Below are 26,535 nucleotides of genomic sequence, written 5' to 3' on the forward strand. Positions count from 1 at the left end.
TTGTCTTGTCACTTCTCTAATAATTTACTGTTCTTTGTTGATGACGTTATATAATCTGAAACTCAAAGCCGCTCTTTGAGAACTACACATTCTCTTGGTGTTTCCCATGTCTATATGAAGTATACGTGTTAATAATTTCTGTTTGTTTTTCTCTTGTTAATCTGTCTTTTGTAACAGGGATCTGTTCCAACCTTGAACCTATATAGGGGTTATTATTTTTCCCCTAAACTTGCAATGATAGTACACAGAGTTCTTGTATATTCTTCACTCAATTTCCCCTCATGTTAACAATTCTCCCTCATCTTACATGGCACAGTTATCAAAACTAAAAAAATAATATTGATATAATACTATTCACTAATCTACAGATTTTATTCAGATTCCTCCTGTTTTCCACTAATGTTATTTATTTATTTATTATTTTTTGTTCCTGGCTCCAAGGAATAGCATTTTATTAGGAGAAAATGGAAGAGGAAGATATTCCAGGAAAAAAGTCCCTGAACAATGAAAATGAATACAGTCCAGGATACATGGATGATGATCAGTAACGTCTATTCAGTCTAACTTAATCCATTAGCATGTAGAGAATTATCCATTGCTGTTTTCCTCCCTACCAGTCAACTCCATCAGGTTGAACAGAAGGTGATAAATAAAGAGGGAAATGATTCATTCTGTGCCTTTGCTGCACTGCTGTATTTTCCTACTGCACCACCAGTAACAGAAAATTAGGCTGTGAGCATTCCAGTGCTAATGCGTTCTCAATGGCTTTTCTGCCTTGGTCTGACAGTTCTGGCCTCATCGCAACACACGACCAATTGGAGGAAAATATGCCAGTCTATGCTGTGTTTCCCCAAATAACTCTTTCATTTTACAGGGTAGAAAGAACCTATGACAGCCTGCTCTATAAAAAAGGATAAAGAAAAGCATTAAGTTTATTCTATGCCTTCTTTCTAAAAGGCTTTTAAAACAGCTTTTTTTATAAAACAAACACCCATAAGCCCCATAGAGCAATAATATCCTAGACATAAATTTAAATAGTATGTCCCCATTAAAAACAACTATGTCAGAAACATTCACCTGAGTCTCTGGGGAAATATAAAGGACAGAAAATCTTGAACCTGGCCAAGTTCTATGTTAAGAATCAAATGAATACTTTCACAGAGGAATAGCAAATACATCTTTAAGTTCTTTGTTCTTACAGGGTTTAATGCTATTTAGTTATGTTCATCTACTTTTCCATATCGCACTCTTGATGGACTATCTATCTATCTATCTATATTTAAAGGTGAATCAGGAAAAGTTGACAGATTAAAATAATTTTTTTACCTTTCTTTTGTGGTGAGAACATTTAAGATCTCTCAGAAAATTTCAAGTAAAACACACGGTATTATTAATCATAGTCACTATACAGTACGTTAGATTTAGATCCCAGAACTCATTCCTCTTATAACTGAAAGTTTGTATCTTTTGACCAACGTCTCTGCATTTCCCCAACTGCCTCACCCCCTGGCATTCACCATTCTACTCTCTGTTTCTATGAGTTTTGCCTTTTCAGGGTTCTACATATAAGTGAGATCATACAGCATTTGTTTTTTTGATTGATTTTTTGAATAAAACAGCTACTGTCAACTTCTTTTCTTTGACTTTAAGGTAAAAAGTGTGGACATATTCTGGCCTGACCCAAGGCAGAGACAGGGCTGCAAACTAGAAATGCCCATGTTATGATGGACAACGATGCTATTTCCTGCTGCTGATGGGACTAGCACATTTTTAGTGATATTACTCATAAGCACACTGTGGTTGTTTAAATTGGTAGGAATGATAATGAAAGTAATTTGTGGGTAATTAAGCCTCTCCTTTCCACCTGACAGTTATGCAAACTAGAAGGAGATGAACGGCATAGTTACGTGTTGCCTCAATTAAGAAATATTTCATAAGGACTTTGAGTATGTGGGTAGGTGATTAAAATGTTAAAGAGGAAAAAGTTGAAATCCGTTATGCTTAAAAAAACAGTTTTATTGAGATATAATTGACATAGCCATAAAGTGCTCCCATTTTAACTGTACAATGCAATGAATTTTATTGTATTTACAGAGTTGGGCACTCACCAAATCTAGTTTTAGAACATTTCCATTTTTCTAAAAAGAAACTTTGTGCACATTCGCAGCCACTCCCCATTCTGACCTCCAAACCTGGGCAATCACTAATCTACTTTCTGACTCTATCTACAGTATTCGCCTTTCTAGGGCATTTCATATAAATAGAATCATTCGAGAGGTGTTCTCTTCTGTCTGGCTTCTTTCACCGAGCATAATGTTTTTGAGGTTCACGCATGTTGGAGCATATATCAGTACTTCATTCGTTTTCATTGCTAAATAGTTATCCATTCTGTGGCTATGCTAACATTTCGTTTATCAGTTGATGGATATTTGAGTTAGTTCCAGTTTTTGATCATTGTGAATAACACTACTACAAATATTTGTGTAGAAGTTTTGGTGCAGACGTATGTTTTTGTGTAGACACTTAAGAGTGGAACTGCTAGATCCTATGTTAAGTCTATGTTTAACTTTTTAAAGAAACTGACAAGCTGTTGTCCAAAGTGGCTGTACTATTTTATATTCTCACCAGCCATGTATGAGATTCCAGCTTCTCCACATCTTTGGCCACACCTGTTATCATGTTTTTTTTATTATACCCACCCTAGCAGTTATAAAGAGGTATCTCATTGTGGTTTTGATTTTGCACTTCCCTAATGAATAATGATATTGAGTATCTTGTCATGTGCCTATTGGTATAGGTTCTTTGGTTAAATGTCTATTCAAATCCTTTGTCCATTTTCAAATTGGGTTATTTGCTCATTCCATCTACCTTTCACCTCCTGGATGGAAGCACAGTGTCGAATTTTAAGATCATTATTCCCTTGCATTTAAAAAATTACTTTTATCATGTACCCCTAAATAATACATTGTTTTGTTTTGATTCTTTTTAAGCTTTAAGAATGGATTTATACTGTATATAGTCTTCAACGAAGACTGAATGCCCTCTTAAATTCAGTTTTCATGTTGGGCAGAAACAATTGTTTTCCAACAATGGTACTATTATACTTAAAGCAGAAAGTTCTCTTTAAGAAAAAAAGGATTACAAATGAGAACAAGTAGCTGCAGATTCTTATCTTTTGGAAGATTTAATGGAGTTATTATAAGAGGGGTATAAGGGTGACAAAAAGATACCACCAGAATTTATGAACATCAATTATTACACTAATCTAATATTAGGATATAGAACTATTTGCCTCTAAGTAGTCCTATCCTGAGGAGATTTTTTTTTTTTCAGTTTTTGAGACTAATTTTTATAGCTTTCATGTTTCCTCCTTACCCTGAATCTGTTAATTACATCTTTTATTCTTCTCACTGCTTTCGACATGCTGTTTCCTATCTGGCATGGATTTAGAAAAGAGATAATCTAGAATCATGATGAGGATTAGACTGAATAGGCTCTGATTAAAAGCCTGAGGGATTCCCTCGGGGATGAGTTAATGAGCTTCGGCACATGGACTTTGTGACATTTATTTTGGTTGCAGAGGCCTCTTTTTGTTTCCTTCCTTGTTCTCAACTTTCTCTGAACAGAAATGTAGGAGATGAATTTGCTTTTGAATACTCACTCTGTCATTTTGTTGGCTAAGAATGAATTACTCCATTTTTAAAGTCTTCCAAATAGGGATAGAGATGCATTTATCTCAGTATGACATAAATTGAGATGATATCTCCAAAGCACTCAATACATTATAGATATCTTTATCTTTCTATAATATATAAAGAGCCTTACCAATATCAAATTCTTAAGTTGCTCTTTCATGACATCTGAGATTAGGAAAAATAAAAAACGGTTTAGACAATAAAGATTGTAGTTCGTAGATAAGGTATATAATGCTTAGATGGGACAAGTGAGGAAAGAATTGAGAACAAATACTGGGTTGGTGGGAAGTGGTCGTGGTAGGAATGGTGATAGGGAGGAAGTATTCCAGCAAAGCTAGTTAAAGAAAATGTCCACATTGCTGGTGAGGACAAGTTGATACCAGAAGTGTTTTGTTGTTTTTTTTTTTTTTTAAGACAGAATCTTGCTCTGTTGCCCTGGCTAGAGTGAGTGCTGTGGCATCAGCCTAGCTCACAGCAAGCTCAAACTCCTGGGCTCAAGCGATCCTCCTGCCTCAGCCTCCCAAGTAGCTGGAACTACAGTCAAGCACCACCACGCCTGGCTAATTTTTTCCATTTTTAGTTGCTCAGCTAATTTTTTCTATTTTTAGTAGAGACAGGGTCTCCATCTTGCTCAGGCTGGTCTTGAACTCCTGAGCTCAAGTGATCCTCCTCCCTCGGTCTCCCAGAGTGTTAGGATTACAGGCGTGAGCAATGGTGCCTGGCCTTGATGCCGGAAGTTGTACCACCAAGAAAGAAAGTCCTGGAAGGAGGCTTAAGTGTAACCCAGCTCAGCATTTTCAAATTTGATCACCACCAAGACTTTCTTCTATCATGTTTTCTTCCATTAACTCCACTGAGTAAATCAGTTAACCAAGAGAGCTGATCTGTCAGTGAATTAATAGCAATGTGTGTAGGAGAACAGGATCTGGAGAGGAGAGAGATTTTTCCCCTTTCTCTCCAGAGAATAAAGACAGGTTGGGTTCGGGGCAGCAGGGAACATTAGAAGTTGAGAGCACATGGACTCTCTCCTAGCTCTCAGTTTGACCAAGGTCCATGGGCTTTGTCTGAGCTTTATGTAGAGAAGCCATTATTATTCTGTGTGTGTTGGACTGAGCTTAGCTTAAGTGCAGTAAAACTATAGGATTCATTAGCTCAAGGGTCTTGCAGCATTGTAAAGTCAGGGAGATAACTTCATGACTTGGCAGACATCCTTAGAAGGTACCCGCAGCTGTGGTGATGATATCTACTTTCTTAGATGGATTTTCAGACAGCAGGCACCATCTAAAAGACAGGAGGAGAAGAATATAATTTCCCTGGTTTGTGGGCATTTGAGTAACTTTTCAAGAATTCTCAGAAGTAACTATGGGAGATATGATTAAGGAGGTAGCTGATAGTTATACAGACGAGGGTGATAGATAAATTTTGGCTTAAATGATAATAATGTAAAGTCATTCAAATCCACAGAGAGGTAACAGCTCAAGATTTTTGAATTATGTAAATAATTTTACTTTCCCAAATGTATTAATCTAGGACAAAAGTAATATAATTATATAATCATAATTAAACTCTTTAGAAATAGGTAATTTTATTGGGTGCATACGTTGTCATTCACGCAATGACCCTGGTAGGTCACAGATCCTTTCCATTACATTCTACGATAGTTATGTATTAAAGTAGATAACTCAGAGCAATTAGTGGATTGCATAGCAGTTGGCTATGCTTGTGGCCCATTTTACCCACCCAGGTCCAAAGATGAAATATGTTGGGTTTTTTGGGTGGAGCTGGTGGAGAGAGAGATGTCTCAGGCTTGCGGCAGGATGTCATCGTGGTCAGTTATCGGGGAAAGCAAAGATCTAAGGCTTACTCACCACTACTTAAGAAGCCACAGTACAGACGTAAGGAAAAGAAGACCCAGCAAGGCAGCAAGCTGGAGCAGGCAGAGTGCAGGCTGTAGCAACTGGCTTAGAGAGCATGCACGGGCTTAGCGGGCCAGGAGTGTGAAGACCTCCAGGGCCCACCACGTCTCAGAGAGGCAGGCCATCCAAGCCTTTCCAGCAGAGGGCAGTCACAGCTCGGTTTTCCTCAGGCAATCGGTGGTTTCATTCCTTGGGTTTCACTGCCAAGTCAAGGCTAACTCTGGGTTCCAGTGCTTGGGGTAGGGCAATTGCCTCTCTTTTGCAAAGAGAATCTTCCCCAATCTGTGAAGAGGGAAAAGGCTTTTATTGAGGTCTCAAATTCCAGAGGAGCTTGGTAGAAACGTAGCCACATTTTTCATGCAGGGCACAGAACTGAGGGTCCATCCACACAGATTTTCTTTTTGCTTCCCTGCCGTCAAGTTTGATCAACCTGTCTTTTTGGAATGTGTCTGTTCAGAATTCAATATGATTTAGACAAAGTCTTGATTGAAGTTGTGGTTGCTTAACTAAAAGTTTCTTGCAAGAGAGAAAAAAATATAGTTTCTTGAAAGGGAGGAAAAATATAGGTGGAAAATTTAAAGTATTTAAGAGACTTAAGAAATGTATGAGGGAACTCCCCTTCCTCCCGTCAATAATATAAGGGATGTCAAACAAGGAGGCACTTATTATTCAAATAATTATTTTATTAGTGATTCTTGATGATTTATTAAAGTACATAGTCTGTAACTCTCTGTTAATTAACTTTATATTTAAAAATAAAAAAATGGAATGTTATACCATTCTTGCAAACAAGTGGGCTTTAGATAATGATGTGACATAAATGATTTCAATTAATTGCTGTTTTCTTTTCTCCTTTTATTTGAATTTAGTATTTGATGTTTATTTTTGCCAAATTATCCAAAACATTTTTCTATTCCAACAGGGAAGTAAATTCAAGAGACTTACCTTCCAACAAGCTGCCAAGCAGGCAGCTTATCACAAAGTCTCACATAGTGTATTCTGAAGTGAAATATTATTCATTTCTTGCCATACTTTTGGGACTGATGTAACTAGTTACTGATACTACCGCTGGGTAAAGTCAGTCTTTGGTTCCAAATTGTAACATAACCTAATCAGAAAGCCAAGTCCACAATCTATCACCTAATTCTGACAATTCTTAGTCTTTGGTTTCAAGATTCCCATTGGTGGATTCATTTGGCAGAAACAAGTTTATATACCCTCAGCTGGATATAATATACAATTTTTATTTTTTTTTAGAAGAAATATTCTGTTTAATCTTGTAAGAGGGTGAATAAAAGTATTTTTTCTAGCATTGACCCAGGAGAGAAAGGCCATTATATTTCTAAGGACTGGGCCCTGCTTTCCTTGGAGGAAGGGTATGGCAGAGTGTAGATTATCTATTCTAAAGATGGCTGCATCAATGCAGTTATTCCATCCCACATGCTTTTCTCACAAGGTGACTGACATGCCTCTCGGTGGGATTTATACTATCTCGCCTTGAATTTGGGCAGGGCTTGTGACTGCCTTGACTAATGGAGTATCTCAGAAGAAATGTGATACGATTTCTAATACTAGTTCATAAATAGGATGCAATGTCTGTTTCTCTCTCCTGTGCCAGGTATAGGCGGCATCAAGGGGTGATGTTGATAGTTACAAACGCCAGCATTTTTAAGGTGCCAGCTTAGACTATAGGTAGCATGTGGGCTCAGAGGAATTAGATATTACTCCTCATCATGTTATAGGGGCAGAAACCCTCTGAAATCTATAGATTAAGTGCTCATTTCAGCAGCACATATACTCTAGGTTGAATAGTCAAATAGTGAAAAGAGGCTTGTTCCTTTCTAGCCCTTTCAGATTAAACTGAGACAATTTTGGTTTTGAAGACTCCAGTATCGCAAGAGTCAAGAAGAGACTAAAAAGGAAAACTCAGGCCTCAGCAACCTTGCCTGCTTCCATGACTAAGTTATGTGTTAAACACAAGATAAGCATTATGAAACAGAACTGCGCAACCTTTGCCATGTCAGACAAGATTGGAGAAATAACTGGTGTCTCTCAAGAACTTGAAAGGACATGTTGGAGAATTTTTAGTCAATGGCATAATGTCTTATTCATTCTTGTTGCTTCTATGGTGTTGGTCAAGAACCAGGCAAGGCACAGATCATGAAGAGCCCCATCCTCGGAACATGGCTGCTAACATGAGTTGGTATCTGCTATCCCAGAAGTGCAATCATTAAATTACTTCTGCCTTGAATCCTGGCATGCAAAATTCCAACGCTCCCTCTTCACCGTCATTCCTGGGGTGGGGTTGGGGGATACTAAGCACCTCAACCACATTAGAGAATGATTCAAGCATAATAGGGTGAACCATATTAGTTAGCGAACCCCAAGCTGGGCACAATGAAAAGCAGATGTTCCTGTTTTAGACCAATTTCCTGCTGACTCACATGACTTCACTCAAGAATACCATGTAGTTTATTGTTTTTGTATTAAGCAATGTCGAACATGGGTAGACCATTTTTTTTTCTGCACTGATACCTGGCATTCTTTGTTATGCTTATGTTCCATAGATCACAAACACAGTAGGTAAAAGTGAACGGAAACAATGGGCTTTACACGTTTTATAGGAAAAGACAGCGCTCTTAGAAATTATTTTAGATCAGATGTATCTTCCTCAATGACTGGTTTCAAACATGGGTTAGGGGTTCTGGATCATGGACATTGAGGATGTTCATCTCTTCATATCATATATCATATTATATCATCTCATAGTTTTTATATATACATATTTTACATAACATATACTATTTTTCCTTTCGGTTTTCCTTCACCCAATGATTTCTCTTGTTACTATCCACTCACTTAGAACTATACATCCTACCAATGGTATGACTTAAAAAAAAAGTACATCAGTTGAAATTTACCCATGTGGTGGTATTATATGTCTCTTGACAAATCATTTGTGACATGATAATACAAGACTATAAACATACAGGAGTGCATATATACACTCAGACATTCTGTGCGTTGTGTTTTTCCTATTTCCGTCCTTTACCTTCTTGATTGAACTCTATAGGCAGGGGTTCGGGCTTCACCTTCTGGGCTCCTACAGTGACTGATAAAGCTCTGTTGTGGCCCTTCTCATGTTGCTGTGTTCAGTGGCTTGCATATCTGGGAGTCTCTGGAGGGCAACACCTGCATGTTGAACATGTGTTTGGTGTAGGTGCTTAATCTATGTCTATCGAGTAAAGGAAAGGTTCAACTGATTTCATTTTGTTTGAATCTATTTTCGGTTCTAGGATCCAGATTCTGGTTGACATATGACCTAGTGTAGAAAAATTCTCCTAATTATAGGCCGAGCTGGTTATTATGCCCTGGAAAGTTCTCAGCAGGAGATACGATCTGTTCCTACTTTTTTAAAATTGAGAATTTAATCTGCCAAGTCATCTGTGTCAGTGCTTATTTCTTAATATTTTTCCCAAAGAGGAGGTATTAAGACATTGCGTTTGTGACTTCCTTTCCTTCTTTTTAAAAAAAATTTTAAAGTTGTCTTCCCAGCTTTATTGAGGTATTATTGCCAAAAAATGATATATATTTAAGGTGCACAATATGATGTTTTGATGTATGTATATACACTGTGAAGTGGTTACCACAATCGAGACTTCCTTCTTCATCCATGTCAGATGTGTTGATGGCTCCTGTTTTGTGGCACTAAACCGCCACTGAAAATAAATTAAAAATCTGGAAATGAAATCATTGCATCATTTATAAACTCATAATTGCTTTAATGTCTCTGTCCATACATTGGGCCAATGTTATCAGGATTAGTATCTCTAAACGAGCATTTCACCTTCAAGGGAAAAAGGAAGTTACATTGAATCTTGTTTCTTTCATAGAGGAGGCTGATGATATAATTAAAAATTTATATCTTCCAATAATTTTATTAATTATTTTAAAATATGCTCAAGGTTTTTTCATATTTTTTATGAGTTGAATTTATAAAGTTCATAAAAATTTAACTTAATAATTAATTATTAAAACACCAGTGAGGGTAGAAAGTAATCTCATTTGCTACAGTCTTATGTGCTATGAGACAATAAATAACTTTTAATTAATTTGTGCAATTGTACAGATTATAATTGTACAATTGCACAAATTAACTAATATCTTTTTTTCTTTTCCCAGGAAAAGGGCAAGTAATTTTACATAGTTTCAGTAAGTATTCTATTTTTTGTTTTTGCAGTCTTGGCATAAAATTAATTGTTGTTAATGTGAATATGAAATTTTCAGAGAGTATGAATGAATATATTGATAACTTGTTTTTTTGCCTTCCTGCCAGTATGTACATTATTTAAAGGAAATATACTTGAGTGAGCCTCATTTATTTTCCAGAAGTAATTGTTCCTTTTTTAATATTCTGACCCTGATTCAGGGAGAGTTGTTGCTTTATTAACAACATCAAATAATTCTCTAGTAGCCTGAGTTAATCAAACTTCGTAATGGTCAATAGGAGAATAAATTGGGTCAGAAGGAGAAAACCATTAGGTTTTATTCAAGTAGTGTCTACCATCATCAAGGTTGTCTGCAATTCCTGCAAACGTGGCCTCTGTTGGCAGTTCACAGCAAGGATGTTTGGTTTCTTCCAGGCCACCTGGAGAAAACTCTGTCTTTTAAAGGGTTTGTGTGATTATGTCAGGCCCACCCAGATAATCTCCCATTTTTAAAGTCAACTGATTTGGAAACTAAATTACATCCAGCCGTTGAATAACTGGGAAAAGGTATGTGTACACCAGGGGCTGGGACTCTTGGGGGATGTCTCAGAGTTCTGTCTGCCACAGTGGGCCCAAATAAATTGCAGAGTTCTTTCCCACCACAACCTGTGGAGGATCTGATGTCGCTGACCTCTAAAACCTGGGGGTAACTTTGAGGCCTCTAGACTAGCAGGAGCTGCAAATGTACATCCCTTCAGGGCCTCAGCAGGTCTAATACCTTAGTCACGGCAGGGTCATCATTAGTGACAACATCTATTTCAGTTTTGGGGACCCCCCTCGATTCAGCCACAGGTGATTCATAATTGCAAATGTAGTCTGAATTCAAATTAAAAATGACCAGTCTCATGTAATGATCATGTAAACAATAATGTGTACTAGTACTTGTTTACAATTCAGGGTTTTCCTCTGACCAGCTCTATAGACCCTACATGGGGAAGGGAGTTGTGATTTTGATTTTTTTCTCTTTCCATCCCTAGAGATTCTACCAGGGAGGGAGAGGAACAAAGAGAATATGGAAAGTTCTACTGTGTTGCACTCTCTGGCTGTGGGAGGTGTTTACATCTAACTTGCTGCCATGGGCTTCCTGTGGATTCTTTGGAGAATCTGCCCCTCCAGCTTCACGCACTCAAGTCACCAGGGCTCTCCAACTTGCAGATCTCTCAGTACAGGTGAAGTTCTCTCTTCTAACTCTTGGCCATAAAGCTCCTAGTTCAGCCCCCGTGAATCTGGAAGGTCTCTCCCAGCAACATTCAGCTGTGGGGATTAGAGATTTGTGAGTGAAGTTGAGCAAGTCTATTTTCCGACGTTTATGATGCTTGCTGATACAGTTTGAGTAATCTCTCTATTGCATTGCTCACCTTTTAAAACTGATTTGTAGGTGTTCTTCCTATTTTCTAGATTCTAATATTTTGTCAGTTATATGACTTCTTTTTTAATTTGCATATGGAATCTTTTATTACATCTAAGTTCTAAATTTTAATGTAGTTGAATTTACCAATTTTGTTTCCCTTTTTCCTCCTTTTTGAAATTGGTAATATTTTTATTAGTATTTAACTTTATATTTAAAAAATCAGATTTGATGTGACAGAGTTAAACTCATCCAAATAGTTTTCTAATTTTGAAAAGTCTGATAATTTTAAATGTTTAAATGCATTGCCCTCATGCTTTAAACAACAAAGGAAAATACTTTTAAAGGTACATTTTATGTATCTCATAATCATACTTAAATCATTCTTAGTATTTATCTAGATTTATAAAAAGTTTATTAAATAGAAGAAAATGGCAAAATTCCAGCCTTTTTACAATAGAGTGATCGAGTTCAAGCAAAGGAGAAAGCAAAACTCAGAGGTGTAAGAGAAGGAACTAATGTTTATTTTGCTTCAAATTTGCAAAGTATGTATTGTTATCCTCAGTGTGTACAGATGAATGCATTGAGCATATCAAAAAAAATTAAATGACTCAGCTAAGAGATTTAGCTTGTTTGATTCAAAGCTAAGATTTGAATCCACAGTCTTTTGATTCCAAGCCTAGGTATTTACTACTATATCTCTTTGATCATCCAGTTTATATGTATAAAGTATCTGCTATTGGAAAAAAAATTGAAACTCTGTGTGCATTTAGATACAATATCTCCCAAAGTTGAGACACACCTGGAAGTACCCAGCAAAATGTTTGACACATAACCATTATTTTTGTTTTGACTTTGGGCTAAAAGAACATAGCTAACAAGCAAATACTTTAAAGCTCTTTACGAAAGTCTTATCTTGCTTTTAAACACCTATGATATCTTTGGCAATGACATTCTGCTTATTAGCATTATTTTTAACGGTAGGCCAAGGCTCTTGTGCAATTTGATTGAGAGGTGTCAAGTGGGACTAAAAAAAGGTGTAGGGAAATATCATTCCTGAGATGCCAATGCTCCCACCAGAAATCTCTGCAAGCACTTTCAGCTTCTATCCCGACAATTTGAATTTCAACTATGTTAGTCCTCTGTGATATATTTAGAAAAACCAGCTGTAGAACATAGTTATAAGGGTCTAAACATTTTTAGAACTCAATAAATTAGCTTGCTGATTGTCTAGAATGGTGGAGAAGAAAATTAAATAATGTTGGCATTTGTAAGTTCATTAAGAATGTGTGTGCTGTGGTCTGAATGTTTGTATCCCCCCAAAATTCATGTAGAAATGTTAACTCCCTCTTCAGAGGTAGCTGTCAGGAAGAAAAAAAAAATTTAACTCCTAAGGTGACGGTATTAGGAAGAGGTGATTTGGAAGGTGGTTAATTAGTTCATAGTTATGGAGCCCTCATGAATGGGATTAGTGCCCTCATAAAAGAAGCCTGCATCCTAGCACATTGGGAGACTGACGCAGGAGGATTGTTTGAGGCCAGGAGCTTGAGACCAGCCTAAGCATTAGAGAGACCCTGTCTCCACCAAAAAATAGAAAAATTAGCTGGGCATGGTGGCCTGTGCCTATAGTCCCAGCTACTCAGAAGGCTGACGCAGGAGGGTTGCTTAAACCCAGAAGTTTGAGGTTTCAGGGAGCTATAATGATGCCACTACACTCTACCCAGAATGACAGAGTGAGAGAGTGAGATTCTGTCTCAAAAAACAAAAAGTAAGAGAGAGATTCCTCACCCCTTCCACCATTTGAGGAGGCATGAACAGCTACAGGCATAAGACAAACTATCTCAGCCCCTGAGGACTGTTGCATGATACAATTTCTCCATGAACGGCATTTATCTCCTGGAAATGAGGTTTAATTTTGCCAAAAATGAATGTTTAAGTACACAAGAGTTAGATAATGGCAGCCCCAGGGCGCCATTTTAGGTTGAAATCGTATGCACACAGCCGTTGGAGGGAAAGGATAGCTCTTGGAAATTTTGAAACTTTCCATAGTGAAAAGTTTATGGAAAATTCACTAAATCATTTTTTGAGATTTTGGGTTCATAAATCTTGTACTTCTCCTTCTTTCTAGTTTCTTTATGAATTGAAGACAGATTCAAGGAGACAAAAATGGATCACATTATACTGTTAGTTTTATTAATGGTCAAGCCAGACTGGAGGACACGGCTGGGCTTTCTCTCTCCTTCTAGGAATCCAGACTGTAGGATCCTAATTTACTTACTCAGGAGTAGGTAGAGAGGCTGGAAGTACACGGTGGATGCCTGGAAGGAGATGGGCAAGAAGCAGCTGAGCTTGGACATGAGGCAATCTGAGTGCCCTGTAACTCCACCCCCACCTCGTTTCCCCACCCTTGCCTGTGTTCCCACAAATGCTAAGCATGCTGAGCTCTCCTCACTCTCCCCAAACCAGAGAGCACAAACACACACACACTGCTCTGCCACCGAGTACAGGAAAACAACATTTCTGACGGCCATTAGTGATTCTATGGAAATTAGTGATTCTATGGCATTGGTGATTCTATGGGAATTCTATTTTAATTAGAGAAAAAAACCTCTTTCATTGTAAATATTTTTGGTTCCAGTGCAGATTCCTGGCAGGAGTGTGTCACATTGAAAACCAAATGATTCTGCACATCCAGGGCTAAAGGAACAATTTCAACAACAGCAGCAATGGCAACAATGACATTGACCAAAACAGAGTAAATTTTATTCTATATTATGTTTATTATGGAAAGTGAGATGCAAAAAAAAAATCATATTCTAAATGTTTTAAGGGTAAAACTAAGTCATCAATTGAATTTCAGTATTTTTAACATCCATTCAAAATGAAAGTGGAAGTATATGTAATTCCCAAATCTTTATCCTTGTATAAGTCGTAACATTTCATCTTTTTTTCTAGGAAATGAAATTTTATTGGTCAATATCTGGGGGATGGGAACTTTCTTAAATAAACAATTTTATGACCTTTGCATATAGATGTTACGAAAAGACATAACTTTAGATTCTAATATTGATACATTCATAAATGGACTTTCCATTTTGAATATTACTGTTTCTTCAGCGATTTAATATTACACTATACTTTTGGTCTTTCTCAGCTGAGTATTTATAAATGATTGTCATATTGACAGTTGTAATTTTTCTGGGTGTCATTTAAATTAATACACATCTTCCAAAATAACTACATAAATTTATCTTTTAAGCGACAGTAAATACTGACATATATCAAGATATCAGGTATGCTGCACTTAGAGACATGTAAGATTTTAGTAGTTAAATACTGCCAGCTATAGTGGTAATTGTAGTGTTCTTATAGTCGGTTAACCTTTTATCTTTATCTAAGACATAAAGATAGCACATTCATTGTCTAAAACATGAATATGTATTCAAATGTTATTCTCAACCTTCTATTGAGAAGTAGTTATATTTCTACTCTGCCAAATGGAATTCTATAGCAAGAGGTGATTCTGGTATTTCCATTCACGTCTTCAACCCAATACCCAGCCAACACCATTTTTAGTGTCAAGGAATCAGTTTCAAATCATATTAGGTTTCAGAAACCAGATCAGCCTTTTTGATCCCCAAGAGAGCATTCATTTCCTTTGACGAGAAATGACAGGAATTTGAACATCAATTCACTGTTTGGAATTGTGATAAACTGGCAAATCTCGTCCAGTGTTGACACTTGCCAGCTAATAACTCTAACCTTGTTAGCAAGTCCATGTGTATCACCTGTTATCAATAATACTAATTTCTCTCAGACTTGGGGGAGGCGGGGGGGCAAGGGCAACATACGTAACCTAAACATCTGTACCTCCATAATATGCTGAAATAAAAAAAAATAATAATACTAATTTCTTATTTGAGTTCATATTAAGGATCTCCCAACTGTTAATGTCCTATTATCCTACCAACATCATCTATAATTTTTAAAATTTTAATCTTTGACTTCTTTTTGGTATCGATAAGCATTGTTTTGCTGATTTCAAGAGAAAAATGCCTGCAATAATTTTCCACTTTGAGTGATTATATACTCTTCTGAAATCTGGAGATACGTCTCCATAAAAAACCCAAAAAAGTAGGGCTTTTATCCATTTGTGCAAATGAACATATTAATAAATGTCCAAATGGAGTCTCTAGAACACAATTGTTTTTCACCAGTGTTTGCCATTTCCAGATATAAAGTTAGATGCTTAAAGAACGGCATTAATACTTTGAAGCTGCTTGGGTACCAGTCTGTGCTTCATTAGAGATGCTACCTAGATTTCTGTAGCCCAGGGCAGCTGGGCTTTCCTAAGCACGAGATCTGCTACCGGGGAGTAACAAACACCCTTGGATGGGGGGCATCTGACCCAATACTAATATTTGTAAAACAGAACAGTCACGGAAAGATGTAGCTTTCAATTTGGTTGTTTTGATTTGTGATTTATTTGAATAACCAGTATGAATAAAATGCATTTGTGTGTGCATATATATGTGGATAAGCTATTTACAGTTATGCTATTTATACATTTTTTCTGTGTAGAAAAGGAAAATACATATTGATTAGCCCTTTCGAGGCTTTTGAACAACTATTACTCTTTCCTGCTTTTCTGAAACTGCTTTGAGGATTGAGATAATTCATACAAGGTATGTACACAATCACACCCATGGTATGTACACCCTAGTCACACACTTAACACAGAGAGGATGTGTGAGGAATGTAAATCATTCCAGTGGTCAAAGAACTGACCTTACCTGTAACTAACGGTGTGATTAATCAGCCCTGGCATATTTAGTAACATGCCAATGTCCTGATGACTAAATTCAGCCTTTGTGATAATTATGCTATCTACTCAGAGATGATAAAAAACCAAACCAAACCAAAACAAAACCAAAACAGCCCTTTTTTGCCCTGCAAAAATGAAAGGACAAATTCCATTACTGAATACACACGCACACTTTTGTTGGCTTTATTCACTTTCGTACATGTGCCTACCTGATGACAGAAATTGGCCTTTAAATGGGATACAGCAAGTTATTTTTTTTTTCTACACAAAAATAGAAAACCAATCATTTACGGACTGTACACACGTACAGGATGTATTGACACAGCACGACCAGCTACAGCATTATGCACAATATATTATTCACACATTAGTACAGCAGAGATAAATACATTTAGATTTTAGTAATTGCTAGTATATATTTTTCTTGAGTTTTCAGGCTGCACTGGCCTTTTTCAACCTCAATTAAAAGTATCTCCAGATGCCCTTAAAACAAGAGTAAGTCTCTCCTCTCCTCTAGGGTTTGTGGAGTATGACTATAATACTGCAATCTTCTGATTTACCAGCATAATTTTAAGACATGATGGAAAACATTACATACAATAATTTACTCAAAGATGAGGTCTAAAATAAATATTAACGAATCTAAACTGAAATTATTAAGGATACTGATTAACATGGGTAAGTCCCTTCTAACTCATTCAGTATAGTTTGCTCTACACACAGCCTTTACATGTTATGAAAAGCAATGACATGAATTGGAAAAAAAATTGTTTAATTGCTTAGAGGTTTTTCTAAAGAACAGACCATTTAATTTTTAAAGTAACAAAGAGTAATACTAGCAGCAATGTCAAAAGCAAGCTATAATGTTCACCCCAGAAATAAATAGATGATATCTTCATATTTAAGCGATCAAGAATGAAGTTAGCATTTCTCTCCCATTTAATTCTCCCTAACGCACTTAAATCACTAGGGTATCTCATCATAATTATCATCATGCTGGTTGAACATCACTGTCTTTTTCTAAAGTGTAAGATACGTGATTTTTATTTCTACTATTTTTCAGCCAATTAATTTCGAGCTTGAACCCAGAAAGATACTCGATGAAGAATTAGTATTTAGAAAGGCCCATCTGGAACATCATTTTCTGTAAGGCATTATTTGAGTCCCCTTTTGATGCAAGTACTCATATTTTAGTAATTTTTCATATGGGATCCCATGTTTCATAGCTAAGGCTGGTAATCCTCTGGGCAGAGTTAATTGAATTACTTTCCTACATGCTAGTGTCCAGGAAGAGTAATAACATAAGTTCTGTCCCTCCATTTCAACAAAATTTCTGGTTGGAGCTGTCTTGAGTTTTAAGCCAGCAAGACTTTTTTGGCTCCTCTTCTGTCTTGGTTAGCATGAAAACAGAAGTGTTCATTGTATCCCTACTAATGCTCGCTAGTGCTGTACCTCTTTATGGAACTCCTAAACAAGTTTTTCCAGGAAGAAAACAGAAATTATGCCTTCATTTATTTTATCCTGTGGGTTACAGTCAGTCTTTGTAGAGCAAACCATGATTATATAATGGTGTGCCCAGGACAGATGCATTTGCTGGTATAACTGCCTCTTTTTGGCACATTATTGCTTGGCTTTATTTTCTTATTCAACAGTCTTTATTCTCATGATTAATATCTGAGATATCTGGGTCTTAAAAAAAAAACTTGTAAGTTAACATCTTGTTGCACCATTCTGGCCCCCACAGTCATTTCACCAAGGCCCATGATTATTTGAATGTCCTTTATAATTATCATCACCTTGATTTACCCAACAGCTAAAAGTAATGTTTCAGGATTTTTTTGTTTTTTCTATCTACACGTATTTACAGATGTATTGGATTTACTTTGAGAGAGGTTATTTGGTTGTGGCAAGTGAGTAGTTTAGCTGGTGAGTGTTCACAGTTAAAAGTAGCTGTAATGACCCCTGGCAGATGTCACTGTTTTACTGGTGAGACAGAATTTTTCCACCTCGATCCATCTTCATTTATGTCCTTGGTATTGCAAACCAATCTTACTTGATTCTGCAGCCAAGGAGAACTTTTTTTTTTTCCGGGAGTAGGATAAAGTTCGTGGAAATCTGAGTCAGTATTTACAAGACTATTTTCTCCCCTTTTGCAAAAATGTCTAAAATGTTGTAGACGTCCTCAAGCCCATGTGTCTGTAATTATTCAGCCAGTTGCAGAATTTCATTAAGAAGGCTGTAGTCACAGGGGTGGGCAGGAGATCCCGCATATTGCCTGCTATTGGCCAGGTGGCAGCAGCTGACCCACAGTGGGAGAGAATCACCCAAAGGGCCAAGTGTGACATCAAGGTGCATTGCTAACAGAAACAAAATGCTAGATAGCAATGTCAAATTACAAATACTGAAGGGGACGTTTGACTTCTGATTCACTGTGTAGATAAAATGGGTGGAGACAAGGTGGTCAGCTCACTTATCCAAGATACTGATGAGTCCACTGTACTATCACAAAGGGAAATTCACAGGCCTCATTTCTCAAACACCACTTAGGACAAAGCAGGAGAGAGTAAACAGCATCATCTCCATGGCAGCATTGTAGACGAGTAGTAAATCAGGCAGGTAGAGGTCTACACAAGGCTATGAGTGCCCAATTTTTGATAAAAACACATAGACATATATGCAAACCTTATCCTAATATATTGTGGTTTTTTTTTATACTGAATCTTAAAAAGTAGACAAGGGATGTGGTGAATTACGTGGTACTAGAAGTAGACAAATATTTTAACACTTGGCAAAATAGGTAGGAGGAAGAGAGGACAGTAATTTCTCATTTTTGGTAGCAAAACAGTAACAAAGTGAATACAGCAAAGGCCAAACAGTCTACATTAACAGCACACTTGTACATAGCCTCTGTAAACAGATTCCAAAGTCACATTGTCCTCTACTCTTGGTGTGGTATATACAGGTATATTCCCCGAATGACAGGGATCCACAGAAATTAGAGGAATAACATTAGCATAAACTAGGAACAGTGAAACTTTAATACACTGGGATACATTCCTCTTCTGCTTTCTACTGTAAGATGGTGAGCTCCTATTAAGGATGTGGTTCCAAAATCCAACTTCTAGAGTACGTGCTACCCATGCACATTCAGTCCAATTTATTTCAATTTTGATGTTTAATCTATAACATGGAGAACACTGGTATGCAAAATAATATCAGAAAATTCTCAAGATTAAAAAAATTATCAAAGATCAAATCACATTTACTAGAGCTAAACTTGTCAAGGTAGGAAATCATACTAATACATTTTATAATTATATCATTTCAGATGCAAACAAAAAGGTTTCTGGTTAACCTTGACTTTTAACAAAATGGTCAATTTATGCCACTGACCCAAACACAAAGGTGAATCGGGATTTTCCTGTGTGTAAAGTAGTTGGTCTGTGGCATCAAAAGCCAATAATCTAGAAAGACATAATTAGGAAAGCACTCAAGATAAACACATGACAGTTGAAGCTGTGACATTTTTCTCATGGTCATAAGAATAGAACAATCTATATTAAAAGTTCTAGTGTTCACTTGGTAAACAGTAGAGCATCTTAACACTTTAAATGTTGAATTACCTCCAGACACAGACTTCTACCTCACCTCTTTTACTACTTGTTCCAGAAGTGTTTCTATTATTGATGTAATGAAATATCTCCTCTGCATATTCTCAAAACTAAAATGCATAAAAAGGACCTAATGATATCTAAATGAAATGAAGGACAAAACCAAGCAACTTTCAACCCAAGGTATGTCCATGCAGATCAAGGAAGGAATAACTAAGCAAGTTCCAAGAGTGTGCCAGGAAAATTGTTTTGCAGCTTCATTTGTTGAATGAACCTAAGGTGTCACAAATAATGTAGTACCAAATGTCGGAAGCTATCTCACAGATTGAAGTGAAGGAAAATTTTCAAATAAGGTTTTATTGTGGGAATAACTTAAGTTGGTATCATAATATAAAAACACTGCCATCTTGAATAGGTTCCTATCTTATTTATCCTATCTTATTTTTCCATTTGATGATATATTTCTGTTACTGTTTCTAAAAGCTATTCTCAACTATTGAATAAGCAACAAACCAAGCAAGGTTTTGTAATATTTTGTGACAATTTCTAGAGTGTTGTAGAAGTAAAGAATTTAGTTCTAGCACCAAAGAAAACCAGTTAAACTTGCTACATCGAACGTTTTCTCTTAAAGTTTTAATTCTAAGAGAAAATTTAATTTTAAGAGGCACACTACGAGACTAAATTTAACAACTTTAATTTATTTAATGTGGGACAAATGCCTACAACTCTCTTAGGCCTCTGCTTCATTTAACTATTTATAAATCATGTGCTTACTCCAGATTCATGAAAATAAATATGATTACCGGATGCTGAATTCCTTCTTCTCCTATTTTAATGCAAGAACAGCCTGTTCTAGCTACTCCACAGCGGAGGATTACCTGGGGCCCACCCATCTGGAGTGAGCACAGTTGACAGCTGCTGCCGTGTACACAGGGTGTACTCTGTGTCTACACAGCATGTATCTCGATGTCAAGGGAGATGGCCAGCGAGCAAGGGCTAGGAGAGAGATTATGTCCTGGCAAAGGCATCTGAGACAGAAGTGACTCTAGTGTAACTATAAATGGGTATTTAAGGCCAAAAGAGAGAGTTTGAGACTAAATTTTTGATCATCAATAGTAATTTGATTGGTAGTTTGATGGTAATTCTGACTTTAGGGAGCATTTTTAACAGAGGCCAATTGGTAAGAAACTGGAAAGTGTGTCTTATTAAAAAATTCCTAAGTTGCAAGTATAACAACTGTAATTACCATTCTCAGGTTCTGAGAAGGCTGTGACTTCACTTATGCAGGCTTCGTCTACGTCCGATTGCTGTGAAAGAAACCAAAGCCTTTTTACTAACTGAGGTTGTGTCCAACGTAGCTTGTGGTGTTAAAGTTCAGGTAGGATTTCCACGCCCCTCCCCCACAATATGTTCAGAATCTGCAAAATAGAATTAAAATGGAAAAAGCCAACACAGATATTGTGAACTGAATGTACAGATGGGATGTATGAGTCTCTGGGGAGAGAATCCATGGTCAGACACTCTTTGGTGGCTCATCAGGGAAATGAGTGCAGAGAAGGCAACCAGTGCCCTCCAATATCCAACAGTCTGGTTTTCTAAATGCAAGATGGAGATTAGCTCTCTCCCTACAGTGAATCCGGAAAGTCTTTCCAAGGCCCTAGCTTGTTCCCCCTTTCCACACTACCCCAACGCTCAAGCCACTGCTGCTCATCCCAGGCCAGTGCCTTGGAAGACACTCTTGTGTCCTGGGGACATGCTCCTCTGGAGGCACGAGAGGGCTGAGCTCAGACAGCTGCCTGTGTTCTCAAGGAACACAACCCACCCAAAGCTCAAGCCATGTTTTTGTAAAGGCCTCTTCTTTTGTTCAGTTTAAAGGGTGAGCTATGATGGCATTTCTCTTAAAATCAATAAGTTTGCAGAAGTCACCTTTTTATTCCAGATTATAAACTTAAGCAATTAGCTGATACTAGGCTACATACAAAAACTGTAAGGGAGCTAGTGTTCTATTTGGTGTTGACCATATTTGCTATTAGAAGCCACTGAACCAAACTGAAAGAAAAACACAAAATTGCATCCTGTTTACAGGAGCCTAAATGAAACATTGCTTTTGTTACTCATGAAGCTTTCCTTTTATCAGTACAGAAAAAACTGTATTTGGTAATCTCCTATTAATAATTCCTTACCAGAACCTTGGCATTCTCAGTAGAATATTAGTGGAGAACACTTGTACAACATAAACTTTAGTATTATCCCCAATTTGGTGATTCTTTTTAAGAATTCAGTCTCATGTATTTCCTCTAGGGGAAGAAAATATGAATTACATTTGGTCAGAATTATAGAGATACAGCTTGCCTTCAGGGCAAGAAAATGTGTATATACAAATAAATCTATTTTTGATGTCGGCAATATTCCATATTCAAAAGCTTAGCCAATTTTCCTAATATAACTTTCTTGCTTTTATTAGCAACTATAACAAGGTTTATAAAAAGGGTTATCTGAAGATGTTTACAAATATCAATTCATATTAGGTATTTTACACATTGAATTGCTTTTATTTCATGTTATCTGGCCTAGGAATGAGTCAATTTTGTTTCAATTCTTTTAAATTATGGTTCCTACCACCTACTTAAATTTTGTGTGATAACAGCATTCTTATTGCAATAGGACTAGAAATTATAACAGTATTTTTGCTGATAGTGTTTTTGCTACTTTTAATATAAAGCAGGGATTTTAATGGAAATACCATTGTATAATAAACTGAGGCAGTAATACAAAATGACACACGTATAATGATAATGCTATTTCTATAAGCAACACCATATTTATAAAAAACCCAGTGCATATTATTTCCACTTAATTAAGGTTGCAAACCTTTCGTGAGGCTTGCTTCTCTTCTCTCGTTCTTTCTTTTAAATCGAAATGACATTTTTATTTATGGAGCTCCAGTCAAAGGACCTAATGCTTTTTTTTAATAGCAATTTCCTATAGTTATTGCAATACTTGCTTTTTCTTCCTGGTCTCACAGAAAAACACCAAATCAGCCCTGACACAGATAAAGACTTAGGAATTCCGTAAGTGCGTACACGGACCCCCAGACATGTTCCCTTTCAATCTAACACAGAGGAAGGGGCAGGACGAACACAGCAGTTGGGGCGTCGAAAGTTCTGCAGCATGGACTGGAAAACGCGGTGCTGCCTTCCTTTGAGCTTCTTATTCGAAGAAGTATCCGAGGAGATGGATCTCCGGCTCTGGCCGCTCTGAGTTTTGGTTAATTTCTCATGCTCTCTGATTTGTCTTTGTAGATGGTTCTGGATCGCGATTCCTAGGGACTCCGGGTCCAGGGATGCGCCGTACACTTCCCAGGTCATTCCCTGCTCATCCCACACCACGTCTTTGACACGCTTGGACTGTTTCAACTGAAGCTTGGATTCCGCGCCAAGCTGCTTCTTCTTCTCTCCTGGAGTGAGTCCCACCTGGGCGGCAGCCGCCGTCACGTTTAACTTCTGCTCCTTGAGGAACTCGCTGACCCGGCTGGGCCTGCGTGGGCTGGCCTTGACCGAGCGCGAAGGGGTCTTCTTGCCAGAACCCGGGCTGGAGTCACCCATGGCATCGGAGGGCAGGCTCAGGCTGGTGGCTGTCTTGGGCTGTCTATTTTCTTCTAAGGCACCCTCCTGGTTCTTTCTAACCGGGGAGGGTGTGGGACTCACAGCTGAGCCTGCGCCTCCACTGTCTTGACATTGGGGATTGAGCAGTCCGGTTTTGGCATCCAGGGCATCGGTGCCAGTAGACTCTTGTTCTTTTACTATCTCAGGAGACCGTGCGCTTCCTTTGTTGGAGGGATCCAAGCTCCCAGACTGGTCAGCTTTGCTGGCAGGGCCACAGGAGGCGGACAGTTTGCAATCTGGGTCTGTTTTGTGGCCATGTGTGGTTTGCGCTGCAAGCTCAGGTGGCTTGGTTTCGAATTTTCCCAGTGCATGACTTGTTTCAGCTTGACTGTCTGCACTGATGGAAATCTCGTCCATGGGGCCAGCTTTCAGGGAGCTGGAATTAGTACCCGAGAGCTGGGGAGCGCTGAGTTCTTCCCTCCCTGGAGTCATTGCTGCTGACGCCCCATCTTCTTTCCGCATGTCCTGGTTGTTACTGGAGGCCACCTTGACGGATGAGGCTTTAAGCACCTCACCTGGCAGGCTCCCTGGTTTACTTGCCCCCTGGCAAGCTGTGGAGACAGCTGCAGCTGCCTGAATGTGCACCTCTGGCATGATACCAAGGCAGCGACCCGCCTCCAGGGGGGCCGGCGTGCTGGCAGAGAGCTCTAACGTGTGGCTCCCAGCGCCACTGCCGTGGCAAACAACACACAGCTGCTCTTGTTCAAAGCGCCCGGGAGCAGGGCTTTCCTTTAAGAATGCAGCCAGGATGCTGGGGCTGGTGGAGACCGATCTGCTCTGGACACTCGCCACTGCCTGCACCTCCACGTCTTGCCGAGCCCGGCCGGGACCTGCCTTCATCTCCCCTGCAGCTTGGTTGGTCATCGTACTGGCTTCTCTGAACCTTGACATCTGCTGTCGTGCCGGAGGCAGCCCCGTCTCTGGCTCTGGAGGATGTGCCGAACCTTCGCTAGCGAGGGCGGGTGGTGGAGGGGTCACAGAAGTTATGCCTTGGGGGTCAGAGGCAGTGACAGAGGGCTGCCTGTCCTCTGAACATCCATCTTCTCCAGCTGGAGGTTCACAGGACCTAGTCTCGGAGTCGCAGAGAGCTCCCTGCCTCTCCCCTTCAGGTCCGCTTCCAGGACAGTGAACTGAACTGGACGCCTTAGCCACTGCATTTGGAGACTGCACCCTTCCCTGCACTGCGTTTTGAGAAGGAAACTCACAGGACACCTGATCTTTGCTGCTACAGGTGTCTCCTGCAGGACAACTTGGCTTCTCAGGTTGCACCTCATCTGAGGTTCTCTGTGATCCCACCAGGGAATCTTCGGGTACCGATGGGGGGCTGGCACCGCACTGATCACCCGGGATGGTCTGGTGGGCGTGCTGATTGGCTGGCATTGGAAACGGTGCGTGTACAAGAGCCTTTCCTGCCGCGGGACTTGGGGCTGGCGCCGGGGGCTGGCTGCTCCCTGGCAGCTGGGGACTGGCAGGAGAGTTGAGCGCAGGAGGTGCTTTCTCCACTTCACTGAAGACACCGGGGGAAGGCATGTCTGGCTGGGTGCCCTCATGCCCCCGAGCCTGCATCAGGGGCTTGGCGGCTGCCGTGGGGCTGAGGTCTGCCTCTGCAGGGGCGCCTGCAAAGCCATTGGCGTTCTGACACAGGACAGCCGGGCGGTGTGGGGGCGAGGCCGTCCGGCCCTCTCCCAGATCCTCTTCCTTTCCAGCAGCTGCAATCAGAGACGTTTTAGCCGCCCTCAGAGGGTCAGGTACAGTCCCCATGGACTTCCTCTTCAGGAACACTCCAGAGCTCTCCCGGGAGCAGTGTTCCCACTGGGCTGCAGTGGGAGCTCAGAGTCAGACCCAGTCAGGGACGGTTCTTCTGAAGACCCAGCCTGCGAATCAAGGAAACAGGACCATTAATACGGTACATCATTTAAGAATGAAAAATAAAGCAAATTGTCATTTTTATAAGATCTCCTGAGCACAGTAAACCTTCCCTTCCCTTATCTGTTGATACAAGAGTAGACCTTGAGAAGAAACATTTTGAAAAAAATATTCTAATTATACGAATATTATTTTGATATATTAGTTTCTGCTTGCATCCCACTGCTGCCTGGCAAAGAGGTATTTAAAGTATCTACTTAAGTTTGATAACTACCTCAGAAGTTGTGTAATCTGATTTACCAGATATCAGAAAATCCTGTAAAGCTACTGTCATTGAATCAATAAGTATTGAAATACCCCTCACCAGATATGTGAAATGGGATATCTAGAAATAGATCTAAATATAAATGGGGACTTAATATATGACAAAAGACGCATTTCAATTTGGCAACAAAAGGATGGCTTATTTAATGTAGGGGCTGGTAAACTGTTTATTCATCGGGAAGAAAAGAAAACTAGATCTTCTTATACCAATTCCAAAAATAAATATTGGGTGGATTTAGATGGATTAAAAGTTAAAATGTAAACTAAATCATTAAATATTTAATAAATAAAAATCCTGTAAGACAATCTAGGAATCATAAATGTAATCTAGGGGAGCCAGGCTTCTTTCGACAAGGTAGACACTGTAAGAGAAAACATAAACATAGGTGACTAAATAAAATTCAAACATTTTGCATGACCAAAGATACCATAAAAATGCAATATATTTGAAAACAAAAATTTGCAACTCTAAAGGACAGGCAAAAATGTCTATAATATAGCAGGAGCTCTTAAAAATTTACAAGGAGACCAAATAATCCATTGGAAAAATGGATAAAGAATATGAGGGCACCGTTTGCAAGATAGGAAATCCAAATAACCAACAAGCTTATGAAATGATGATTAAATTCTTTGGTAGTCAAATACATGCAAATAAAGTATCAATGAGATTTTTCTTCACACCAATTGCACTTGCAAAAATTTAAAAAAATAAAAAAGACTTGGAACACTACAGCCTGGGGAGACCTAGGAAAAGAAAGTATTTTTTTTTTTTTTTTGAGACGGAGTGTCACACTTTTGCCCGGGCTAGAGTGCCGTGGCATCAGCCTAGCTCACAGCAACCTCAAACTCCTGGGCTCAAGTGATCCTACTGCCTCACCCTCCTGAGTAGCTGGGACTACAGGCATGTGCCACCACGCCTGGCTAATTTTTTCTACATATTTTTAGTTGTCCAATTAATTTCTTTCTATTTTTAGTAGAGACGGGGTCTCGCTCTTGCTCAGGCTGGTTTTGAACTCC

General features: G+C 38.7%; 1 protein-coding gene across 1 annotated transcript; it reads right to left on the reverse strand.

Moving 5' to 3' along the window:
• Positions 1–22,691: 22,691 nt before the first annotated feature.
• On the reverse strand, positions 22,692–25,170 carry GPRIN3 (GPRIN family member 3). The gene has a single exon (XM_012647180.1). It carries the CDS (start codon positions 25,087–25,089, stop codon positions 22,771–22,773), a length of 2,319 nt encoding a protein of 772 aa, XP_012502634.1. The 5' UTR covers positions 25,090–25,170; the 3' UTR covers positions 22,692–22,770.
• Positions 25,171–26,535: the final 1,365 nt, after the last annotated feature.

Source organism: Propithecus coquereli, unplaced genomic scaffold (genome assembly GCF_000956105.1).
Source record: "Propithecus coquereli isolate 6110/MARCELLA unplaced genomic scaffold, Pcoq_1.0 Scaffold26, whole genome shotgun sequence".
Classification (NCBI taxonomy): domain Eukaryota; kingdom Metazoa; phylum Chordata; class Mammalia; order Primates; family Indriidae; genus Propithecus; species Propithecus coquereli.